The 19,727-nt window shown below is 37.9% G+C and overlaps 1 protein-coding gene across 3 annotated transcripts in view; it reads left to right on the top strand.

Annotated features, from left to right (window-relative positions):
- Positions 1 to 19,727, top strand: part of LOC131692042 (serine/threonine-protein kinase NLK) — a 307,702-nt gene that overhangs the window by 263,545 nt on the left and 24,430 nt on the right. The window contains exons 6-11 of one of the 3 annotated variants that reach the window (XR_009305902.1): positions 9,044 to 9,236; positions 9,299 to 9,508; positions 9,810 to 9,998; positions 10,083 to 10,284; positions 10,366 to 10,459; positions 10,860 to 11,133. Coding sequence is in view for 1 of the 3 variants with exons in the window: in XM_058978878.1 (XP_058834861.1) it covers positions 9,044 to 9,236; positions 9,299 to 9,508; positions 9,810 to 9,998; positions 10,083 to 10,284; positions 10,366 to 10,459 (888 nt within the window). In the remaining 2 variants the exon portion in view is untranslated. Of the gene's footprint in view, positions 1 to 9,043; positions 9,237 to 9,298; positions 9,509 to 9,809; positions 9,999 to 10,082; positions 10,285 to 10,365; positions 10,460 to 10,859; positions 11,134 to 11,600; positions 11,775 to 19,727 lie in introns of all 3 variants that reach the window. The other 2 variants (XR_009305903.1, XM_058978878.1) reach the window with 2 other exon arrangements.

Genomic DNA, 19,727 nt, shown 5'->3' with positions numbered 1-19,727 from the left:
TCTTAGATTCTAAAAGGTCCCCGAAGTAAAAATTGTTATTCTGTAAAAAAAAAATCAATTCAAAATGAGTAACTTTTAAAAATGGTCAAAAATGCACTTTTTAAAACTTTGGTCGCTTGTAGCACTAAAAATTTTGCATATGATCGACACATATTATATGTTTTTGGAAAGGGCATCTCGGCACGTTTTAACCTGCATATTGACTTAATTATTTGAATGATTTTGACACGAAATATTGACTAAAAACTACAAAAAGTGCTCAAAAGTGATTTTTTTTGAGAATATCACAAAATCGCAAGCACAAAAAATTAATATTGTTTTCGTGTTCAGCGACCCAAAATTAGTCTAAAAAATACTTTTTCTTGAAGCTTTATTGTTCTTGTAAACTAGTGTTATAAATAGATAGAATGATTTCACGAAACGTGTTAACCCATTTTACCCCAATTCTTCTTAAAACTCGAAAAAAATCAAACATTGAATTATATATCGGAAAGAGTCTGAATGCGGTTGATCATTAGTTGCATTGCTTGTGTTAAAAAGTTTAGAGAATCGATTGCAAGAAGTCAGAAGGTCCGCCGGATATGTGTGAATCCGTTTTACCTTTATTCTTTCAATAATTCAAATTTGAAGTTAAATCAGATTTTACATTGCGGGAAGATACTAAATGCGGCTGAATCGAAGTAATAATTTTTAGCTTTAAAAGTCCAGGAAATGAAAACTTAGAATGACCGCAAACGTCTCCAATTCTTTCCCTAGCCAAACTTTGAATTACATCCTGGCTCTACATTTCAGAAAAAGTGTGAGTGCGTCAGATTATAGTATTTTTATCTAAAATGTCCGGGAAATCGATTGAATATAGTTAGAATGACCGCATTAAACGTACGTATCCATTTTATCCCAATTCTTCTCATAACTCACGTGTGAAGTTAAATCTGGCTCCGCATTTCCGAAAGAGGTAGAATGCGACTGATCAAATGTATTGATAAAAAAAAAAATAAAATAAAAAAACTTACATAAAAAAGTTCGAGAAATTTAAGGAAGACAGTGTCAATGACCGCACGAAACGTCTGCTTCCTTTTTACCCCAGTTCCCATTAATTAAGGTTGAAGTTAATCCTTACTGTACATTTCGGAAAACGACTGAGTGCGGCATATCATAATTAATATTTGTTATTTATGAAAAACCGAGAAATGCATAGAAAGTATTTAAAAACGAAACGTGTGAACCCATTTTATCCCAATTCTTCCCATATTTCGTGTTTCCAGTTGAACCTGACTCTACATTTCGGAAGCAGACAGAACGCGGCTGACCAAAAGTAGTGGTTTCCGTAAAAATTCAGAGAATCGATTGCAGATAGGGATTTAACGGGTTATTTTTTTTTATTTCGATTATAGAGGTTTTAACCTTAATCTCTTATGAAAAATTTATAACCCCATGTGCGGGGTCGGGACTCGAACCCAGGTGCGCTGCGTACAAGGCAATCGATTTACCAATACGCTACGCCCACCCCCTAATGAGTAATCGTTTTACCCTTTTTCTTCCCATAACTGGTATCGGTATAAATTATCGATAGTTAGAATGACTTCACGAAGCAAGCTCTGGGATTTTTTACATATAAAATATTATTTCTAATCTGCCGCATTCAGCCTCTTCCCGAGAAGTACAGCTATATTTAGCTTCAAACTTTAGTTATGGTAAAACGGGTTAACACGGTTCGTGTGGTTAATCAATAGCCATACACAATCGATTTTCTGAACTTTTTACATAAGAATTACTACTTTTGATCAGCCGGATGAATCCTCTTTCTGAAATGTGGAGCTATACACTTGAGTTAATGGATGAATTGAGGAAAAACAGGTACATACGTTTTGTGCGGTCATTCTAACTATGCTCAATGTGAATCCCAGGGTTATTTCACATAAAATAACTATTGATCTGCCACTTTCCGCAATGTTGGATAGGGTATATAACTTCACATTTTTATTAAGCGAAGAATTGCGGTAAAACGGGTACATGGGTATTCAGTGAGATAATTCTTATTATCTTCAATCGATTCCCCCTTTCTACATAAGAATTACTACTTTTGATCAGCTTGATGGGAATTCTTCACATAAAAGTTATTACTTTTAATCATCTGCATTCAGCCTCTTTCCGAGAAGTAGAGCCAGTTTTACCTTCACAAGTGAGTAATGAGAGGAATTGGCGTAAAACGGGTATACATGTTTCGTGTGGTTATTGTAACTACCTTCAATCAATTCCCTAGACCATTTTACATTAAAAAATACTATTGATCAGCAACTTTCAGCACTTTTTGGAGTAAAACGAATACACACGTTCCGTGCGGCTATTCCAACTATATTTGAACGATAACTGGGACTTTTTTCATAATAATTGTTACTTTTGATCAGCCGAATTTAGTCTTTCACCAAAATATAGAGCCAGGATCACCTGCAAACTAAAATTGTGCGGATAATTAGGGTAAAATGGGTATACACATTTTGTGAGATTTCTATAACTATCTTCAATCGATTCTCTGGACTTTTAACATAAGAAATACTAACTTCGGTCAGCCACATACAACATTCTTCCGAGTTATATATTCAGTCTTGAATATAAATTCAAATAAAAAGAAGGAATTGGAGTTGAACGAGCATTATAGCGTACCGTACGGTCATTGTAAATGCCAGCAGTCAATTGTTCAGACCTTTTTACATAAGAAGCACCTTTTTTGGTAAACTTTATCCAGCCTATTCAAAAAAGTCGTGTTTTAGGTACATTGTTTTCCACTGTGCAATGGTTTCTAAGCATCTCGTAGATCGCAACTATGGTAAGAATATACAAATCGTTCTGCATTCAAATTTAGTTATCATTTTAACTCATGTTTCCGTTAACAATATACTTAGTTAAATCTTAATGTACAATTCTAATTCAATGTGTATCAAAAAGTACCGTTAATCAGACCGTCGCACAGAGAAGTACTAGAACAAATTCCTGGCCAATAACCTAATTTTTTTTTCGATTTTTTGTTTAGTTATATTTTTTTTACATACCTAGAAGCCTACTGTATAACGTGGCAAAATTATGAATATGTCGAAAATTGTTCAAGAATTTTTTGCATTGATATTTTAAGGGGTTTTTTAATCATATTCGTTATTTATCCAGCAATTGTTTAATGATGATGACGGTATTAAATAAGACAATATTATTACAAACGTAGTTGAACACAACCATTTGTGTAACTTCAGCCTAAAACGAAATGAAAATAGTAGTGTTGCTGTGCGCTGCACTAACTTTAACAAATACGTTTTTTAAACATTTTATTCCAAACTTGAATGATTTAAAGTTATATTAAACGGCTAGATCCGGCAAAGTTTCTGAAGCAGTATTATAAAACAAGATTCCAGCTATCCAAAAAACATAAGAATTCTTCCGGACTTGTCCTATGCACAAATTCCAAGCGACTTGAAATTTTTGAAATTTTTGCTAATTTGGAGTACATCGAAATGCTGTAGGGCCAAATACTATGTTTGGAAAAGTGTATCTCTATGAATACGTGCACAGACGTCCCTTTCCCTCTTCCTTTTCCACTGATCATTTGTTTATGCAACTAAAAAAACAAATGTATTCACAAAGAACTCCTCGAGATTACTAGTATTTGAAAGGATATAGAAAATTGACCTCTGCGCTGATAGATGGGTAGATACCAAATTGTTCCAAAAACTAGTTATTGTCTATTTTTTGTTCATATTAAGGCACAATAACAGCAATAGCAGTATAGTAAATAATTTTGGCCAGGATTCGACCTCAGTTACTCCTCTGTGCATCGCGACACTTCTGAATTTTTTTTCGAAAGCTTGCGACTGTCAAAACGACCAATCAGGAACGTTTCAAGAGATAGTTTTGTATTGTCTATACTTCTCGTAGATTTCTCCTCGTTTTCCTTTGCTATGCGCTTTAGTCGAGTTTCACGCGTTTACTTCAACCGCGGCCTAAATATCGACTACAAAAGTATGATGAAATTCATATTCCCTAAAGGAATTTTTTTCAACAAATTTCCTTTGATGATTATCACGAAAAAGAAATCGCAAAGAGATTTTAGATGCTAGTTTTGAAAAAAAAAAATAATTCGGGCAGTTTGCGAATCTGAGGAGAAGAAATTTTATACATGACTGAAAAATTCTAGCGATTCAAAAGTGGTAAAATTTAGTACGGTTATATGTGGTATCCATTCGTATCATGAAGTAAAGTTCATTACTACAAAAAGAGACTGGGTGTTGTGTATAGACGTATATAGCGTCAATAAACGGTTGGGCTTGATTTGTTCATAACTCGAACCCGAAAATTCTAAATTTGAAAAACCCGTACCTACGAACCCGAAAGTTTAAAATTTCAAAAACCTAGTTGAAGTTTAAATTTACAGAATCCGACCGGAAATCCGCCGGGTCTGGGTTTCCAGTCCAAAAACCCGAACCCCACCATCTCTAGTCTATGTACACCAAAATTTGACCCAGACCTAGGTTTATTAAAAGCATAAAAATTTTGAGTCGGGACAATTCCTATCAGTAATGTTTGGAGATTTTGGCTCCACCCGCGATTTTTAATCAGTAAAACGGAAATAACCAACTTCTAACTTTGGCGGGTAGTAGTGTTGCCAAACTTTAGTAAATATTCACAACATGGTGACCATCTTATGCAGAAATTACCAGAGAATACAGTGGTACAATATAACAGAAAATACAATGGTATCCTAAAACTATTTTTGAAAATGTGAATTTCGGCCAGCTTTTTCATTGCGTTGCGGTGCGTAAGCACTGTATACTTCGTAGATTGCAGACTGCCCGAATAGAAATGTACAGTAACGAAACCATGATTTTCACTGTGACAGTACAGTAATTTTACAATAATTTACAGCAAATTCTAGTGTTATGCTACAATACAAAAACAATAAACTTTTACATTTCTACAGTAAATTTCAATGTAAAATCGACTTTTACAGGGAGAAAAGGGGGGTGGTTATGTATCTTAGCATTAAAAAAATCGATTTTTATCCATACATTTTTTTCTCGAAAACAAAATTTAATGTGAATTTACTGCATCAATTTTTTCCTGAACAGTAATATTGATTGTTACATGAAATTTTATTGTAAATCTACTGCGAGAACTCTGCGATGAACAATGTTGAAACAGTAATAACTATAATATTTATTGTTTTATGATTTTTTTTTATTCATTTCGTTTATTTGATAGGCACAAATGCGTTAGCTTGGCGGTGCCGAATTCTTTTGTTTTTACATTTTGAATATCTTAAAACTAGGAGGCTACAATATTTTTTTTTATAAAAGAGACAAAATTTACAGCTATCTTAAGACTAGAAAAAAAATTCAATATATAAGAGAGGGGGCAAAAGATTTTTTTTTATGAAAAATTTTAAAACAAGGAATTCAATAGTAATAGTTTTTTAGGAAATATTTACAGTTATCTTAAAACTAACAATATAGTTTGGTACACAAAAGGGAGAATAAATATTTATGAAAAATTTCACAAATGTTTTAAAACTAGGGATACAATTCTATTTACAAGATGGGGGACAATAGTTTTAACAAAGAGTAGAAATTACAACTATCTTAAAACTAGGAATACGGAATACAAATGTGATTTTTTATCGGATACTTATGCTTGGTCATTTCCAAAATCGGTGTAGAAGCAGTTGTATCAAGGACAGGGGAGAGAAGGCATAGATGGTGACCGGTAGAGAAGAGCAAAACTTGCATCTTTCGGGCAAACGGGAGATCAACGAAACAAATTTGCGTCTCAGTCTAGTAGGTCGGATTGGCGGATGGTATTCTTCGGACCCGCGGGGAATCCTTCAAAGGGAATCCTTCGGACCTCGCGGATATTGTTTTATGATTGTTTGTAGGGTAAATGCTATTGTAAAATTCTATTCGGGTGATGACTCTAATTGTCACACAGATTACTTGAGGACCAATGTATGGGAATAATATGCGATGACTTGTTCTGATAGCTAGCATTGCGGGGGATCATCTTTATCGTAACTTGGGAGATTATGAAGGAAGTGTTGATGGTACTTACTTAACGGAACACCCCGACTCAGTGACACTCTCGTAAGTACCTAGGATTAGGAAGTGCTAACAAGCGATGTGACCGCGGACCTGCAAACTCATGTGTTTGTTTACGCGATCCCGAATCGGTCACATCCGAAAGCCTCTGCCTTCGATCCTTGTAGCATAGGTCCATACCGTCAGTTGGAACAATAAAAAAATGACAACAACATATTCCATGGCGACATGACCGAGAACTCTAGTGATATGGGGAATCTTACTATGTTCTAGCATTCAGCACGTTATCCTACAAACGCTGAAGACACATAAACAGCCACATAAATTTAAAACAGCCCAGTGATTAAGTGAATGTTTTAGCACTAACAAACTTATAACCGTTGTCTCAAGCTGGAACATACAAACACCCACTTCACGCCATAATAAATCGGTCACGTCCGGAAATCTCTACCTTCGGTCCCAGCAGCCTAGGAGCATGCCTTCAGCTGGACCAATCAAAAAATGACGGTCGTATCCACCAGACAACATGTTCCATGGTGACATGTCTGGGAATTTTAGTGGTATGGAGAGTGAGCTCCCTCCCTCCTTCTAGCATCTGTATCGTACACTGAAAATTAAGTATCAGATTCACGGTTTTCACGCGAATATGGGAATGGACACACAGTTATTAAATTGAATTTATGCACGTAAAATTACATACACGCTAACACACGCGACATACAAACGCTTACGCAATCGAACACGGTAAAATGTAAACATTCGAGCCCTTCTCGATGGTACACAACGACAAATGTGCGATTGCGATCATCCACGTACAACTACGCCCAAGATCTCGCAAACAGAAGAACGCTGCGCTGATTTAGTAAAAGCTGTGGCATTAATAGCCGGATCAACTCGGTCTCAAGTGCCAACAAATAAATGCTCATTCCCACGCGATCGTCAAGTCCCTATGCCCGCACATCTGAACCATACACTCAATATCATAAACAAAATTACGGTCCGCTGCAATTGGTCTTAAGAAGTGTTTTAGTGACATTCCCCGTCTCGCCTGCAATTGTAGTGAGTGATTCTGACGGGGAGCCGTTCCGAGAACCCACTTCTACAGCTCCAGTAGGAAAACTTTCGAAAAAATTTGCTCTTCAAACCGAATTTCTAGTGTTTTTTTTTTGGTTTTTCCTAGATAAACTTTATCACAGTGGTACAATGATCTTTTGTATATCCCGTTGGATCGTTGCTGATCAAAGTCCTGAAAAATCAATATCTGAAACAGATATCTTTACTGCGAACTGTATTTCCGTTAAAAGTGAATGAATCCTAATAACACAGATTGTACAATATTTGCGCTGACAAAATGAGGCCTTATTAAGAACCTACAAAATAAGAATTTCGCACAGAAAATATAATTTTATTGGTTTTTTGTGGTAACTCAGAAAACGGTTAAACTTAAGATGTCGGTTTTAACCATAATTTCCGTACCACGGCTTTATTTGCTTTGTATGCTTTTATCTGCAATCCAAGTTTTCGTTAATATTTTTGGCAGCTTACCTTTTCAAGTATTTAGTGTCTTGTTTCGTAAGACACCTAGGCAGTGGTCATCATATCCATGATGTCTAGTCATTTGGTAGCGATATTGCTTTGCTCTATAATATCTAAATGCTATGTTAATATCTTTCAATTTTTACCAGCGCTTTTTGATCATTTGCAGAATTGAACCTCTAACATAAAACGACAACAATTTCCAATAGAGACATTTTATACCCACGCGCGACGGAATCCAGTAACAGTGTCTTAATATAAATTAAACACAAAGAACCGCGGGCGAAACACGTGCGCTGCTGGCTGACAAAGGCTGCAGCAAACCAGAACCAATACACACACATACGATCCAGAGTTTTCCATTTATTCATAACTGCTGCTGACAAACGTGCCTTCCACGCGGAAACCCCCAACCCAATATCCCGTTGACTGCTCTTTACAGAAAAAGCACATATTTTACACGCTCTTTTCACGGCTGGACTGGAATGCTTTCGAACAGTTTTCCTCACAATCATTCTCTCTTTTCCTTACTAACACAGCAATCACGTAGACGGTGTTGAAGCTGACGAAAAGTTCGTATGCCCCAATCCCCGTACACACACACACGAACACATTTAATGATATGACTTCCTAGTGAACCCGCCAAATCCTGGCTGTCGATAATATGATTTGTAATGATACCCGTAAAACGCTACATCATTTCCCAACGTATGCTCGGTTTTCGTGTAAACTGAACAAAGAAAGTGCTCTCCCCGCTGACGTATTATCGGTTAAAAAGGCACACACACATTAAGTCTACCGCAGCAACCGGAAATGGGGAGCAGCAAAGTGCTTTCTGTGATACAACTCTCCTGGAAGCAGATGCAAGAAGAGAAAGAAGTAATCGTTAATTATGTTTGATTTTTCTACCACGTTCCATCACGACCAAGGACTCTACAGTAGAGACACGGTCGGTGGTCGGTAGCGTGCTAGCAGAGACAACCTTGGCTGTGTTGTGCTAGACAATGATATAGTTAGCGAATGAGGATAAATGAGCGATTTATGCTCGTCCGCCGACCGTAGACAGTGACCAGACAAAGGGAAGGCGACGTTGTTTGCTTAGTGCTTAGCTAGGTCACACATGTATCATGTTACACAAACAGCAGACAAAGGCCATCGTGATTACTATACATCTTATTTTATATTCTATCGGTGGTATGTGGTAAACTATTAAGCCCTTTGCTATTAGTTTAATTGCTATCTACCCCAGGAAAGTCAGCCGGGATAGCAATTTCAAATAAAAAGGGTTATAAAGTTTACAGACATTTCGGGATGGGTTATCTCTTTTAATAAATTAGTCTGAGCTTCAGTTTGTGTTATTATACATGTCATTCAATACCTGCCATAAATCAAATGATTTTCCTTAACTCGAACCGGTTCAAATCAAACAGTTACGTCATCACCGAACTACTTCAGTCTGATCTGCACAAAATCATCGTCTCACCTCAGCACCTCTCAGCGGATCATATTAAAGTGTTCCTGTATCAGATCCTGCGCGGTCTTAAGTATCTCCACTCGGCACGTATCCTCCATCGGGACATCAAACCAGGAAATTTACTGGTGAATAGCAATTGCGTACTCAAGGTAAACCGCACACAATTATGAATAGATGTACGTATGCCAACTAGCAACTTATCTCTTTCTAGATTTGTGACTTTGGGCTAGCCCGCGTCGAGGAACCGGACCAATCGAAGCACATGACACAGGAAGTAGTTACTCAGTATTACCGCGCCCCAGAGATTCTGATGGGTGCACGGCATTATTCAGCTGCCGTCGATGTCTGGTCAGTCGGATGCATATTCGGCGAACTGTTAGGCAGGAGGATTCTCTTTCAGGCACAAAGTCCGGTGCAGCAGGTCAGTTTCGTATCAGTCGCCTAAATTTTGATATTGTAAGCACTACGGCTTCGAAATGTCACACACGTTGTACGTGGCTTGAGGCGAAATCAGAAAACCTTGTGTAAAGTCAGTTTAATCAGTTTAATATTTTCAAAATATAAATATAATATCGCGTCATTCCTGCGAAATCCCCAATCCTTTGCAATTTTAAAGTGCGGGTTCTAAATGCCTTCACTGTCGGAAAGTCGAAATCAGGACTTTTAAAATGTTAACAATTAGCGTACGATTTTAACTTCATTCGAAAATTCCACCCGTACAGTTGGAACTCATCACAGAACTGCTTGGCACACCATCTTTAGACGACATGCGACACGCCTGCGACGGAGCAAGAAATCACATGCTCCGGCGGGTCCCGAAACCGCCATCACACTCAGCACTGTACACCCTCAGTACGCATGCCACCCACGAAGCAGTGCATCTACTCTGCCAAATGTTGGTTTTTGACCCGGTAAGTATTCTCTGAACTTGTCCAGTCCAAATTGAAACCGTCCGGCATTCCTTATTTGCACTGTTTTTTTTTGTTTAATCGTAGGACAAGAGAATATCGGTGATCGATGCCCTGGCGCACCCGTACGTCGACGAAGGTCGGCTCCGTTACCATTCCTGCATGTGCAAATGCTGCTACACTCCGTCGGCTGGCATGCGTCAGTATGCAGCCGAGTTCGAACCGTCGGCCGCGCAACCTTTCGATGATCTCTGGGAACGAAAACTAACCTCCGTACAACAAGTGAAGGGTAAGGAACAGTGGAATAGAATTTATCCAGTTAATCCACACATGTTAATATTAAATCTGACATCCTTTCTCGTCCCCACAGAGGAAATGCACAAATTTATAGCCGAACAGCTGCAAACTGGTCGTGTGCCACTATGTATAAATCCTCAGAGTGCCGCATTTAAAAGTTTCGCCAGGTAAGAACCTATAAGCCGTTTGTGTGTGCGGATAAGTGTTTCTCTTTTTGAAGCACTGTTTTTTGGTCGCGTTGTCTCTCAGATAGCTATAAGAACAGCAATGCAATAGAGTATAAGTAGAATACGAGGAAATTATACTATTTGTGAAATTCGAATCAGTTGTTCCATACGAACATCTAAAATTTCCGTTGTTCGGACGGAAGTTTCATTGTTTTTCTAGGAACTATTTTTAGAGAAAAAGTCTTAAGTTTTATAGATTAATTTCCAGTCTACACAGAATCTGAACATTTCTAGTAATTTTGTTGCAATCTCTTAACACCTAGTTTGTGTTAGTTCGAATTAAAATTATATTACTGTATACATTACCACTATAAGACACTGAAATGTTTCAAAATATTAGTATCGTCAACAACAGCAATAACAATCATCAGCCATCACCATCATCAAATTATCATCAACAGTAGCGTGTAAACGAAAAGACATTCAGAATGTCACTAGAAGAAAGTGAGATAGCGCAAAACTGCCAGCTGCAAAACAGACCAGAAAGAACAGATAAAACACTTCCGCTAGGCTCTTCTCGGTCTATCCACCTACTACGACTACTACCACTAGCTAAAGCACTAAGATCCATTCGCTCGAGAGACTTTGAACGCGCTGCGGACCGGTTGCCCTAGGTGTGTCCGATTTTTGTTATTCCTTCTCTAGCCTCACACACTTTACCCAGCCCACCCTTAAAACTTACCACGCCTCATGTGTATATTAGTGTTTAATTTGTAAATTACTTCGTTTTTATCACATAATTCTGGTTTTCCTATTTCATATATACCTTCTAAATATAAATCATCGTTTTTAACCTTCCTAAAGCACCATATATGATGTTGCATTTGCATACTCTTACATATACATATAGCATTTTTTATAATTAATCTGTACCCTGCCCCTTTCCGGAAGCTTTTCTAATTACTTACAAATGCGCTAAAATGTTGCTTTCCCCCTAGCTCTAATTGATGTTCATAAATAGACACGCGAAGCATTAGATTAAACAAACAGGAAAAAAATTGAAACACTGCAACGTGCTGTTCATTTGGGATAAGTGTTGGATCGACTGTCAAGAGATATTAATCGAATAATGTTATTGCAGCTTTACACGACAATCGATCGCCAAGAAACGACCGCAGCCCAATTGATGTTTCATTCTCTAGTGGGGAGCTTCTCAAACAGGCTTGCCCATGTATTTAGAGAGTCAAATTAACAGCTGAACCCCAAACGGATGTGCGAAGCGGAATTTCTTCGAATATTTTAAATAAAATCAGAGGTAATCGTGTTTTGTGCTCAGTTGGTAATGGAATCGTTTTGTGGCGTTATGGTTGATTGGAAAAGGGACTGACTTTGTTATGTGTACAACGAACCTATGTTTCCTATCGAATAATGTGCTGTGTCCTGATCTAATTCCGTGCAGCGCCTAATTAGGGGGAAACTTGTGAATATCACAATGTTATGTGTTATTTCGTACTTCTATTTAAACTATTCGAATGTTATACACAGTGTCAAGGTTGACTGGCATCGCGCAATGAAAAAATATTAAACAAAACGCATACCCAAAACCACCGCTTAGCAAAGTAGGTAAAACTATATGATTTCAAACTGTACTTTCTCTTATATTTTTGTTACATTGGTTGGCATTCTGGGGCGTAGTGGTCGGAAATGGAACGTGGAATAAATTAATAACTCGTCGTGGTTACGTTATAGAAGGGTAGTATTTTCATCAAAGTTGATGCTTAGTATTTAGGCCTTCATATGGATGTATGGGATTGATTCGGAACTCGATAGCTAGGGTTGCGCTACACCTAACTGTTTAACGAATCATAATAGAAGGATGGTGTCTTCGGAGAAGTTTTAGAGACTGCTATTCTAAGTAATGTTTCTGAGGGTCCTAAAGGTTATAATATCATAATCAGAATTCAATAACATAATTATAACAGAATGCAATTTTCGTACTAAGCTGTGTTATATATCTTATTGACACAGCTTGCTGCTGCGTGTTGAGATCCTGTTTCTTGGCGGTTATGCATTAGCTACGTTATCCTCTGCAAGTTGGGGCTCAGTCCGTCTGCCTTCTCTCGCGTTGTCAATCACGCCCATGTCGTCATCAGTAGAGTAGAGTGGGCTCATGTTTTTTGGCGAGCTCGTACGATAGTATTTTTGCACTGATTTTGATTAACAAGCACTCGTTGGAAAGGTTATACATCTGGCAACGTTTTGACAATACGGTAAAGACCCGATTTTATAAGTGTCTATCCCCGATTTTATCAGCTTTTTGACCCAATTTTGTCAGACTATGAAAATTGATAATTGGAAGTTTGATGGGCTCTTGCAAACGAACCAACCTGAATTCGAGTAAATCCTTTCGTCAGCATATTTATCTTATCTAAGAGATACGCAATACGCAAAACAAAAATTTCATTTTTTTTAAATTTTGCTCTGGTAAGGAAAATTGAAACTGAATAATCAGAAAGGGTTATGAGGCTATGTTTAGTGACTTCTGTTTCTCAAAAAGAAAGAAAAAATATGTGTCCTGATTTTGTCAATGTCTTCGTTTTATCAGTCTAAAACGGGTCTTCACTGTAATGATTTTATGCCGGGCTAAATATTTTTCAAGCAAAATCCATCAAGGCGAAGGAATTTTTCTTTCGATGTGTTTAAAATCTGGGAGTACAATATTCGAGGTTAAATAAAACAGTGGAACATGGGAAGACTTGACCAGATCATCAGCAAAACCTGCGTAAATCTCTAAAAAAAGTTTTCAATCCTTTAATAAACAATGCAATATAATGTGCAAAGGTATTGTGTGTGTTCATGATTTTTCGCAGAATTTTTAATTTACCTTTTCAAAAGTTATAAAAGTTTTCCTGTAAACGGGGAGACTTGACCAAGAGAATTTTGAAAAATCAGAACAAGAAATAGTGACAAAGCAAACAGTAGGGGAAAGTGGGCCAATTCGGACCGCTGGTCGATTCGGACCCGTAGCTGTTTCTCAGCTGTGGTAATATTATGAAAAGTTTACATATCATTTTTATGGCTATCATGTAGCTCTGTTCTATCTCACAAAATTTTGCGGTTCTCATTTTTCGTGTGTGTGCTAGGCGCGAATGTTGTTTCGGAGCGCTTTTTAATAAAGCCGAAAAACAAGATTTTTGTTAACAACAACAATTAATTAAATCAAGTGCCTTATCGTGATTTTGGATCTGCCGGATAATATCTTTTATTTAATATATTGTTTTGGGCGAGACTATCAACTGTTTTCGTTTAATCGGTGTGTGAATAATAGAATATGGGCTGGTCCAATACTGACCTTTTGCCGTATATACGATCTGATATGCGATCGCGAAAAACCGTGCGCAGCCGGTCGAGCTTTCAGGAAAACATAAGTTTTCGCAAATCGGTCGACAGATTTCGAAGTTATAGCTCATAACCTATTTTTAGGTAATTTGGCCCAGCTCTTACTTTTTATTGTATATCTGATGCAAAGTTTTATGTATCAAAGAGAATTTTTCATATCACGTTTCGAAATTTTGTGAAAATCAAAGTGAAATAACTTAGGCCAAAATAGAAAAATCTATTGAAAAAAAAACGATAAAAATTGGGTGGTCCAAATTGGAACAGGGTTGTGGTAATTCGGACCTTTTATGTACTTGTGCGAAGAACCATTTATACATAATACGGAAAAAAATCGGAAAAATCGCCTTAGAAAAAAAAAACGTGCGCAATTTATCAGGCTTTCAGAAAAAAAAATTATTTGTGAATCGGTTGACACGTTCCAATTTTATAGCTCATAAACCCTTACTAGGTCCGAATTGGCCCATTTCCCCCTAATCATTTTTTGCATATTATTGAGATCCTTAGGTAGCATTAAAATAAAAGGGTTGCATTTCAAAAATTTCGATTTTTTTATGCATTTCCTTTAACGGATTAAATGTACTGCTTACATTGCTTGTTCATATGTATGTTACGAAATCAGCCATATTATTGCGAACTTTGTTTACTAGTACTAAATGATATAGACAAATGTTTGGGGTGGGGTTTTTTGTGATGTGCTTAACATTAACAATGTACCTATAGTAAATATATGAAATATAGTAAATATAAGAAATTTGGCATATTTCTTCAACTTATTGTCTCCCCAACATTAGTTATTGCGTTCAATCCCAAGTAACAATTGAAGTTTTATAGCACGCTACAAGTGCAATCTAAGTTTTATGAGTGACTATAAAACTACGACAAAACCTAAATTGTTACTAGGGATGTCGTGCAAATTTTAGTAATAGCTATTCCAATGTTCAGATTTATATAAAATCGTTTCACTACTTCATAAGGAATGATATGGTATATGAGTACTTTAAAAGTAATTAAGATATTCCATACAAAGTTTGATAAAAAATTACATAATTTAACGCAAATTTATAATTTATGGTATATTTTCTATAAGGAATGGATTTTTTATTCCAAACTTTCAAAAGTATTTTAAGGGATCGAAAGAAGTATATAAAAAAATTTGAAAAAAGTAGGAGAGCCCGGGGCTAGTTGGCGGTTGGGGTAAGTTGGAGGAATCCCCTTTTCTCCGTTGCCGTTAGACATATAGCATGTTGTTGTGTAGCTCAAGTCACGTGAAACACATTATCCAATGAAAAAAGCTGCAGAAATCCCAATCCAAGCGTTTATGTGTTAAAAGAAGGCACAGGTAAACCAAGATATTTTGAGAAAGACAGAATTTCAAAAGATAGCCTCCCCAAATCACATAAGGTTTTATCTTGCTAGTTTCGGCTCCTGGCCCATTACTATCGTTTTATCAAGAACATTGCCAGATTACACCTACTCAGCGCAAAACGTTTAAATAAACAAACAATCGAAATACACATAAAAAAGTCAGTTTGATTTGGTATCAACAGAAAAAATCGGTTTTGTTATAATTTGTTATTTAAGAACTTATTTGTTCCAACTTTATATCAATACATGATAGGTTATTTTTCAAAACAAAGTATCAGCATGAGTTGTTATTATGTTATGTTATGCTGATCTAGACGTTGTGGAGTTGCGGATTTCACAAACACAACGCACATTCTGCAAAAATATTCTAAGGAATGTGAAATATTTTGAAAAAAATGGAAAACACGGATCTTGAATACTCCTCCTTATGGTCCGCATCTCAACATGGCATGAAGATTTTCTGAATAGGATTGACGAGCAGGTCTATATTGCATTGTCTATAATTATAATCCATGGACGCCATTTTGAAATCCATGATAGTGTCTTCCGGTTTAACAAAATTTTCCATAACACAATCAATATGGGTTTTTTTCTGAACGGTTTTGAAGAGTAAATATCAGAGGTCGAAGTTTGACAACACTTTGAAATCTCTGTAGGCGAAATTCTCTAAAACGTAAACAACGGGATGGCTTTGACGAGTAGATGCTATTGATTCATGCTTGAATCTAGCGATGGGCAAATCGATTCAGTTTGGAGAGTGAGCCGTATCCGATTGACTCAACAAAATGAATCGACTCTTTTGATCGATTCTGTGGCTCGTGCTTTGAAAAATGATTGTTTGAGATAAAACGAGAAAAAATCCAGGGCTTTAAAAAACGCTGTCGTGTTACACATTTATATTATTATTATTTTCTGATTATACATCATATTATCATGTCTACAACCTCTCAGGTGCCCGATACTCGCCAGGTTCTGCTCCACTTGGTCCAGCCACCGGGAACGCTGCGCTCCTCTCCGTCTTGTACCTGCCGGGTTGGAGGTGAAAACCAACTTGGTGGGGTTGTTGTCCGGCATCCTCACAACATGCCCCGCCCACCGTACCCTTCCAGCTTGAGCTACTTTCCGGATACTTGGCTCACCATTGAGTCGCGCAATTTCGTGGTTCATCCTTCTCCTCTACACGCCATCCTCCTGCACACGACCGAAGATCGTTCTCAGCAGCCTTCTTGCGAAGACTTCGAGTGCTTACAGATCCTCCTCGAGCATTGTCCACGTTTCGTGCCCGTAGAGAACCACCGGTCTTACCAGTGTGTTCTACATGGCGCATTTCGTGCGGTAATGAAGATTCCTGGATCTCAAAGTTTTGTGGAGCCCATAGTAAGCACGACTTCCAGAGATAATACGCCTTCTGATCTCCCGGCTGGTGTTATTGCCCGCAGTCAGCAATGAGCCTAGATAGATGAACTCGTTAACCACCTCGAACTCGTCGCCGTCGATCATAATACGTCTGCCCAAGCGTTCCCTATCGCGATCGGTTCCGCCAGCCAGCATGTACTTTGTCTTAGACACATTTATCTTCAGTCCTACTCGTGCTGCTTCGCGCTTCAGTCGGGTATACAGATCTGCTACCGTCTCCTTGTTTCTACCGATTATGTCCACGTCGTCAGCGAAGCACACGAACTGTCCGGACCTCGGGAAATACTATTAGAGAGAATGTTGACGTTGAAGGTTCGTATAGGCGTTTTAGCATAATTTCGAAAAGAATAGAGTAAATTAATTTTCTTTCCTTCCGTCGAATAGTTGGATCACATTTGAGTGTGAGAAGGAGTGCTGCTATTATTGACTCCATTTAGCGGCAGCTGTGTCAATTCGGAAACCACGCGAGGACTTTGTTTCACCTTCGGTTGATTCAAGCACACATTTTACCATTATGTTGGATATAACCGCTGTTTTGTTGATATTTTATTCCGTGTAGACAGTGTTCAATGTTTGTCATTCATTTTGTTTCATTCGCTCTAAAGATTCATAATCATGGCAAACTGTCAAATCGACTCATTCGGTTCTTGTTGGTTCTCATTGAGTTCATAATAATTAGTCCCTTTTTCAGTGAATCGCAATTCTTTAAAAAAATAATTCGCGGTTTATTAATTCTTTTTGAAGAGTAGGTTCTTTTGATCGATTCGTATTTCATTCGCCCAACTCTAATTGAAACCATTTAAAATTCACGAAAGCGATTTCGAGTTCAGTCAAACGTTGTATACCTCTATGAATATAGGTATTTTTAATGGGTTTAATTAATAAATATTGAAGGTCGATGTCTGATAGCCCGAGGTATTTGCTCATTATCCCACTCCGAAAATTTCCAGTAATTTATTGATCCGGAAGTCGCCATTTCGGATTTTGAAATGGTGTCAGTGTCTACTGGTCAATGCCACACCGAAAATACTACTACTGTTAAGGTTATAGAGAATTTCCCTAAACCCAGTAGTTGCCATTTTGGATTTCAAAATGTCGTCGAGCCACCAAAGTTGTTTGCTAAACTGAAAGTTTTCATATTTGATGCTGAGATGACGTCAAACTTTAACCTCTGGCATCTACCAGTTAGGCCCATTCCGAAAACATCTATTTATCTATCAACTAAGCCCCATATAGATGCACATTTTAGTGCTTTACAGTATCCGGAAGACGTTATGTTGGATTCAAGAGGGCTCCAATCATTAATTTTCGGCTTTTTCTGACAGTGGACAGATAGTGGGGTCACTTCTCTGATGTCGGTCTTTGGCTTCGTAGCGGAAATAGGCTGATGGAAAATAACTAGAACACGAAGTATCGCACCCCTACACGTACTAACAAATGTCCTGCTCCTGCGATACTTGTTAAGTGCGTAGTTGTATATAATACGGTCTCTAGCAAAAGCACAACTCGGATTAACATTCCTTCCATTTCCCTCCGCGATCTACGTTCGGGCCTGGCCGGTGCCGGTATTGATCAATAAATACTTTAGGATTACCAAGAGTTTCACATTGAAAGATGTTTCGCTACTCCCAAGCATAATTATCTACTAATTGCCTGTGAATCTTCAGCTACTCCAGATCGATAACGGAGTAGCAGCCAGGGGTGGTCGCAAAAGCATTCAAGCGCAGGAAGCGCATTTACAGCTTTTTGAAGTAGGTGACGTCATCGCAAGCTGGTCGTTTACGACAGTTCGAGATTGTTTCTGACCACGACTTCTTATTTTGGAGGGTTTAGGGAAGGTTTTAATGCCTTCATGCCCATGTTATGAATAACATAAACTACAACGTTTTTATACAGTTAAAACTATTTGTTATAACAACATTCGCATACAAAAACAAATAAAGCTAGTTAAGTTGTTTTTTTTTGTATTTTGGATTCCCTTCTTCAAAACCTGACAGTTGACTGATTGAGCCGCTAGGTAGACACTAAATCCAAAAATGATACGCAAATTACGTATGCGTGTACGTTGAAACAGCTAGACGGGCTGACGTCTCAGTGGGACAGAAATTTAGATTTTCTACGAATGAGGACCAAAGTGAATCGAAACATTTGTGGCAAATATAGTAACGTGCTTACTCTCTTTAGGGAGTTCTATTGGGTTTAACCCCCGAGCTGCATAACTGCTATGAACATGTTTTATTCGTGTTCGAAAGAAATTAAAAATGGAAAAGAAAAAGACAGATTCACTGTATATGCAAGATGTCCCTATTTACACAACTTTGTATGCTACCGCTCAATGGAAAATGGGGAGAATTAGTACAGCTAGTACAGTTGTGCCCAGTTACCAAAGTTTGATAACATGCACTGCAAGTGTAATATAAATTTGAACAGCGGCTGCAAGTGTACAATGAAACAATAAAAATCATCATCATCGTGGTCGAACAATTCTGGTGCTCCGAGTCATGACCAAATTTAGTTAAGATTTCAAAATTACTCGAGCTTGGACCGCCATCCTCTGGTCTCTTGAACACCCACAGTACCTTCGTCTTCCTCGATTGCACACAGCCAGCGAATGCGGGATCTGCGCCGAAGTCGACAACCTCTTCCAGGTTCTTTGATAAGCATAACTTTAGCTAGTTTCTTTCCGGCATTCGCACTACATGCCCAGCCCATTGTAATCTGCCGTGTTTTATCCGTCTTCTATAGGCAGCATGTTAGTATTCTTGGAACAGCTCGTTTTCCTTAAATCTGCGCCACGCTCCATTTCTACTGTTCGAACACAAAATTCCTCTCTTCAACACGTAGAACTTGAATGTCTGCTTCCTTCACCGCCCATACCACAAGGCTGTACAGAGCAACAGGAAGTATCGGCGATTTGTATAGAGCATGATGCGCGTATGTAGGCTACGGGACTTTAGCTGACTACGCAAACCATAGAACCTATTCTAAGCCGCAGCATGTCGTCTTTTTACCTTGCGATTTACATCGTTATCACCAATCACTCCTGTATCAAGATATATGAATTCATCGAAAGCCTTGTACCGTACCC

The sequence above is a fragment of the Topomyia yanbarensis genome, chromosome 3 (assembly GCF_030247195.1).
Source record: "Topomyia yanbarensis strain Yona2022 chromosome 3, ASM3024719v1, whole genome shotgun sequence".
Lineage (NCBI taxonomy): Eukaryota > Metazoa > Arthropoda > Insecta > Diptera > Culicidae > Topomyia > Topomyia yanbarensis.
This window is presented reverse-complemented; position numbering and strand designations above follow the sequence as displayed.